Source organism: Ceratotherium simum, chromosome 5 (assembly GCF_057802395.1).
Source record: "Ceratotherium simum simum isolate JZ-2026a chromosome 5, ASM5780239v1, whole genome shotgun sequence".
Classification (NCBI taxonomy): domain Eukaryota; kingdom Metazoa; phylum Chordata; class Mammalia; order Perissodactyla; family Rhinocerotidae; genus Ceratotherium; species Ceratotherium simum.
In genome coordinates this window covers 54,621,372-54,627,785 of record NC_141904.1, presented here as the reverse complement: position 1 = coordinate 54,627,785, position 6,414 = coordinate 54,621,372, and the positions used below count along the sequence as shown (strand labels likewise).

The following is a 6,414-nucleotide window of genomic DNA, read 5'->3' as shown; positions in this document are numbered from 1 at the left end:
CCACCTTGCCTCTGGATTGTTGGCTTGTCTTTGCAGCGAGCAGAGGACCCCTATTTGGCGGTGACATGTGGAGTCCGAAAGGCTTGACAAAAAACTTCCCTCCAGTCTGGTCACCGCCTCAGCCCGAAAGGCACTTCCCTCCACGTCCTCAAATGTCAACACTTCTGGAAAATTCTGAGGAATTTCTTATGCCTGAGATTCTCCAAGCCCCTCCACAGGCACCAGACTTGCCTCCCCCAAGCCTGGGCCTATCAAACAGCTAAAAAGCAGCTTCTCTTTACAGGACAGTGCAAACGAGCTCCCCAAACTCAAATCCAAAAAGGCACAAGAAGGCTCGCCTTTAAAAGACAAATCCCAGCCTGCACTTTACCGGAAGTCGCCGGCGTGAGGAAGCAAAAACGCCGGTCTGGGCGTCTCTCCCCGGCAGCCAATGGGCTCTGTCCACCTCCCGCCTCGTCGCCGTTTTATCTAATCCTGGGCTGTGACGCTAAAGGGCGGGGTGCGGAGGAGATACGGAAGCCGAGAGGGGTCAGCCTCCTCGTCACTCGGGAGGCGGGGAAGCGGAGGCAAGATGGTTTACATCTCGAATGGTGAGTTGGAGGGGCTACAGGGGGCGACCGCTGGCGGGGAGGCAGGACCCCGGGTTTCTTCCATCCTCGGCCGCCGGGCTGGGTGCCCGTGGCGGCTGTCCTGGACCTTGCGTCCGTCAGTCAGGCGGAGTCGGAAGCGAAGTCGGCCCGGCTTTCGGTGCGTCATCCGATGGTCCGTCAGCCGGCGGGCAGGGGCCGAGTCCCCGTGGCGACGACGGGGCCGGTGCCCTGCGTCCTCGCCCTCGTAGAGCTTCTTGACGGTGGGACTCGCGACAGTGGTCTGTCTTCTCGGGCGTCCGTGTTCGTAACTAGTAATGGCAATAGTGTTAACACCATCTGCGTAGCGCTCATGCCTCGGGCACTGAGCGTAATCCACTTATCAACTCGTTCAGTCTGTATAACAGTTCTGTTCAGGAAAGATTTTATTTTCCTGTTTTATGAATGGAGACTCTGAGGCGCAGATAAAGTAAATAGCTTGCTCGGGATCATAAAGGTAGTTGATGTCTCAGTTCGGATTCGAATCGAGGTAGGCTGACGTCAGCCTCCTTGCTCTTATCAACTCGCTCGCCTTTCCTTAACGTGTAAAGAGAGTTAGATGGAAGCTTTGGATAGGCTTTTTCTTCCAGGAGAGGGTAGCTAGGTATTCATGTAATTTTTTGCCCAATTTCAGGGGGTACAGGAAGAGGCACCACGCCTTCTAGAATCAAGTTAATTATTCCCGGAATAGAGAATCTGAGAGAGACCTAATTCAGTGACTCCACAAAGCAGATGACTGCCAAGGAAAGACACAATATGGCTAGGTTAGAACAATGCCAGAACTGCCTGCCCACCTGTTGGACTCAGGTGAAATAAATGCCTTGGTGCAATCTGGAGTTGTTCTTGGATCAGTAGAACTAGGTCCTGGTTCTATTTGAGTCATCTGTTTATTTTCAGAGATGATCAAGATAGTCAGTGAGAAGCCTTCTGGCTGAGTGCACTTTACATTTCTTTGCTCTTCAAAATGGTACTCTCTCTTCCTTATCTCCCACTTAAAAATCTTTGAAACAAGTAGGTTGAAGGACACTAAAGAAAAGCATCAAAGTTTCATCTTAGTTTTGGGCACTTGCAGACTTGGTGTTTTATCCTTTGTGGTTAAGGCTGGCAGCTTCTATTTGTGCGTTATTGAATAATTCTTTGTATTTGTAGTGTGTCTTATTTTGTATGCATTATCATATTTCATCTGCCTGAATAACATAAAGGTCCTATTAGGGCCTTTTGTCTCACTTTTATAGTTGAGAAATGCCAGTTGCATTCAAGGAACTTATTTCTCTCTGAGGATATTGGGAGGGGAGGTTTCTGCCTTTAGAAACTAGGAGAGAAAGTGCAAAAAGCAAGATAGAATGATGCAAGTGCACACAAGAATCACAAAGGAAGACTTGATGGGTTCCAATTAGATCTGTTTTCTTAGAAGGACTGTATTTATCAGCACTTCATAGTTGACAAAACATTTCTCTTACTGTCATGACTTTTTCAACAATCCTTATGATTAGCCCTTTTTCAGAGAAGAAACATGTCACATCAGCCTTTGAAGCAGAGCTACTAGGAGACAGAACCAAGCCTCTCACGCATGCTCTGTCTTTAAGTGTAGCTCTTTTTTCTCAATAGCTCTGTGAGAGCGCAGGGCTGAGTGAATATCATACCTGAAAGCGAGATGGTCAAGGAAAGAGGAGAAGTAAACCCTGGCTGGAGGGGTAGAGGTGAGCATGAAGTCCTTAGGAAAATGGAGAGAAGAGGTAGTTGACAGCTCTTCTCCCAAAATATTCTGACCTCTTGATTTGCAAGGCTGTAACTCAAGAGCAGTAACTTCTCACATCATAGCTTCTATTATTTAAAGTAGTTTGAAAAATAGATCCATTTTTGCTAAAGATAAAGCTGAAGTCTATAATTAGAATCAACAGTATCCTGTTATAGAAAAATAGTGGTCATTTTAATGAATAAGCCAAATTCTCTCGGTACTTAGAGCACACAGATTCTTTGATTTATAAAAATTTTATCATTATAACTGATCCCAAAGACTTGTAAGATTATGTATAAAGAATCTTTTTATATAAGCAATAGAAAAGAAATACTCTGAACACATTTAGGAAAATGGAAGTGGTGTGAGCATTCTTTTATATTTACCCATCCCATTTGTTTTCCTCAAAATACTTGAATAAACAGATATTTGTACACGTATGTTCCTATCAGCATTTTCACAATAGCTGAAAGGTGGAAGCAACCCAAGTGTCCAGGAACAGATGAATGGATAAATAAAATGTGGTATACACATACAATGGAATATTAATCAGTCTTTAAAAAGAAGGAAATTTTCATAGATAAGGAGAACAGATTAGTGGTTACCAGAGGAAAGGGGGTGGGAGGAGGGGTAAAGGGGCTCATGTGTATGGTGACAGATAAAAATGAGACTTTTGGTGGTGAACATGATGCAATCTGTACAGAAACTGAAATATAATAATGTATACCTGAAATTTACACAATGTTAAAAGCCAATATGACCTCAATAAAATAAAAAAATAAATTAAAAAAGAAGAGAATTTTGACACATGCTACAGTATAGGTGAACCTTGAAGACATCATGCCAAGGGAAATAGCTAGTTACCAAAGTACAAATATTGTGTGATTCCTCATGTGAGGTTCCTACAGCAGTCAAATTCATAGAGACAGAAAGTAGCATGGTGGTTGCCAGAGGCTGGGGGGAGGGAGAAATGGGAAGTTAGTGTTTAATAGGTACAGAGTTTCAGTTGAGGAAGATTAAAAAGTTCTGGTGATGGATGGTGGTGATGGTTGTACAACAATGTGAACGTACTTAATGCTGTAGAACTGTACACTTAAAAATGGTTAAAATGGTAAATTTTTTGTGTATGTTTTACGACAATAAAGAAAAAGAAAAAATACTTCGTGTCACCCACCAAAATTACAAACTGTAGGAAGGCATTTGACATATTAAAGGTATGACCCCTAGATCACAGAGCTTTACTTCCCTGAACCCTTCCTTAGAGTTATGTGCACATAACACACCTCTGCTTTTGTTGACCATTTGGGACAAAGGACAAGTTGAAAACAGAGTCTGTGATTGTTACCTAACTGATTAAATGTAATGCATCTTGTGTCAGGGATTGGTAGCACTAACTGAAATGTCTTTATTCTTGCCTGTAGGACAAGTATTGGACAGCCGGAGTCAGTCCCCATGGAGATTATCTTTCATAACAGATTTCTTCTGGGGAATAGCTGAGTTTGTGGTTTTGTTGTAAGTATAGGAGTGCTCTTAATAGCCCTGATATTTAAGTTGACAGAAGTACCTTAGGTACATTATGTTCCATATCTTAAGCTCAGCTTTCCTAAAGCAGTTTTTAATTGTAAATTTTTTATTAATAGCTTTACTAAGGGAAATGAAGACTTGCGTAGTGGTAAAGCTGCCACCAGACATCTTGAGATTATGAATATGTTAGTTGAGTTGGTAAGGTTGACCATATCTTAGCCTTGATGGTAACCATTTCAACCTGTAGCTGTGGAGCCAGGCCTGCCCATGCTAATGCCAAATGACAGCACCTCTCTTTCTCTCTACTATTCCTGGCTTTAGTGTGTATGTGCAACTTTTATTCCATATTATACAAGTGAACAAGGGGAATTAGAACTTGATGAAAAAGCTCCCAAGTAGTGAACTTTTTTTTAAGAGAAGGGTTAGAATCAATACAGAGGAGACAAAAATTTAAACTTCTCCGTAATTTCAAGCAATTCTTAGTTAAATGCATTTTTTGGTCTTTTATATGCTGTTTGTTTTATAAAAATTGTTCATAGCTACTAACAAGTCTTACTTATCCTAAGTTTGAATACATAGTTGAGTGTCTCATGGGCAGAGAACTGCAGAGATGCAAAGATGTGGGAAACAGTCCCTTCATTGACTTTAATATCAGTAAATATCTTCATATTACAAGGGGCTTTGGGTGGGCATGATTGTGGGAGGCAGACTTCAGGGGAAGTTATTTCAGGTGGATGAAACATAGGAAAGATGGCAGAGAAGTTTGAATATCAGGCTGTGATCTTTATACTTAATTTGATTGTAGCTGTGGTTTAGAAAGATTACTCTGATGGCTGTGTGTAGCATAAATTAGAAAGGGTAAAACAGAAGAGACAGTTTCATAGAAAAATACGGCAGGGGACAAGAGAGGCCCTAAGTTAAGCTACCCAGTGCAAAACTTCTTTAAAGTCTCTTACAGACTTTACCTACTCCATATTGTTTATTAAAAATATTGTTTTAACTTCAATTCTTCCCCTCCACAAATAAAGAAAATTCCATTTAAATGGATTCCCAGAAGGCCACTACCCTCAGCCACTCCCTCCCCAAGGTAAGGTTAGGTAGGCTGTCAGCAGGGGAAATGCAGGGGCAATGAATGTGCAATACTGTAAAAACAGACTCTGGGACCCGACAGCTGATAGAGAGTGGAGGAAGGAAGTTGGGGTGACTCTGGTTTCGGAGTCATCCCTAGACTTTGTCTAGTCGGGTTATCAGTAAAAAAGACAAGGAAGGGTGGCTTTGGCACAGAACATAACACACTTGTTTAGACACATGCTTGCATTAGATGGCGTCTAGCTGGCTTCGAGAAATGTGGGTTGGGCACTGAGGCAGTTTAGTCATCCTCTTACAGAGATGATTGTTGAAACCATATGTTGACAGTGGCACTTCTCTTGTTTTCTGCCCCTTGTTTCAGTTTCAAAACTCTGCTGCAGCAAGATGTGAAAAAGAGAAGAGGTTATGGAAGCTCATCTGATTCCAGATATGATGATGGAAGAGGGTATAGCTTTTAAATTAATAATAGATTTTTTTTCCTTTTTATATTTTGATTAAATATTATAGATAGATACGCACATAGGCTCATGGAAATTAAAGGTTTAAATTCTATTGCACAAAATTAATGCATTACTGTAAATTAAGTCAAGTTGCCTCTGATTTGATAATCAGAGTTAATCTGGCAAAGCTAAAATATACATCAAATATCTCATGGGAAATATGTAAATTAGAGGAAGAAAACTGATGGCCAACATTAAAATTTAGAGATTTCACTTTAGAATCTGTATTTCCAGCTGCTAATGGAAAACTCAGAAGATCAAGCAGCACTGGGTTAGGCTTATGTTTCCATGGGGCAAAAATCAGCTGGAGCTGGGTTTCGGTTGGGCATTTAGGGGGTGCTGTTCAGTTCATCACAATCCTTCCTTGACTCAACTTTCCTCCTCGGCACTAACTATGTGTCTGCTCTCTGTAAGGGTTTGAATTTTCGACCTAAATGGTAGTTCCTATTTTAAAGAAAAGAGTCTATTTGAGTGTTTAAAAGGAACCAATTGAAGTAATGTCTACTAAACGGTAGAAATTAACTTTTTCTTTTTTTAGGCCTCCAGGAAACCCCCCGAGAAGAATGGGTCGAATTAATCATCTACATGGCCCTAGTCCTCCTCCAATGGCTGGTGGATGAGGAAGGTAACTTAAAATCTGAAATTCTGTGGGGATTTCATTTTGAAAATGCCTCCTTAAGAAGGTTTTCTTTAGGAAAAGAAGTTGCCCAACATTTTGTAATTGCTCAGACATCACCATTTGGAAGAATATTTGTATCTTAACCCTTGAAAAATTCATTGGCTTTATTATCCAAGTGCCTTTTGAAAAAGGTTTTTATAACATGTAATGATTGTTGGGTTTTTCATACAGATCCAAATTAATAACTGGTAACTAATTATAATGTTTTCTTTTAGGTAAATGTCTGCTCTAAGAAGCAGACAACTGGGCATGCACATT

General features: G+C 41.1%; 1 protein-coding gene across 1 annotated transcript; it reads left to right on the top strand.

Moving 5' to 3' along the window:
• Positions 1-434: 434 nt before the first annotated feature.
• Positions 435-6,106, top strand: SELENOK (selenoprotein K). The gene is made up of 4 exons (XM_004419828.3): positions 435-590; positions 3,786-3,876; positions 5,339-5,422; positions 6,016-6,106. Exons 1-4 carry the CDS (start codon positions 572-574, stop codon positions 6,104-6,106), a joined length of 285 nt encoding a protein of 94 aa, XP_004419885.2. The 5' UTR covers positions 435-571.
• The last annotated feature ends 308 nt before the right edge of the window (positions 6,107-6,414 follow it).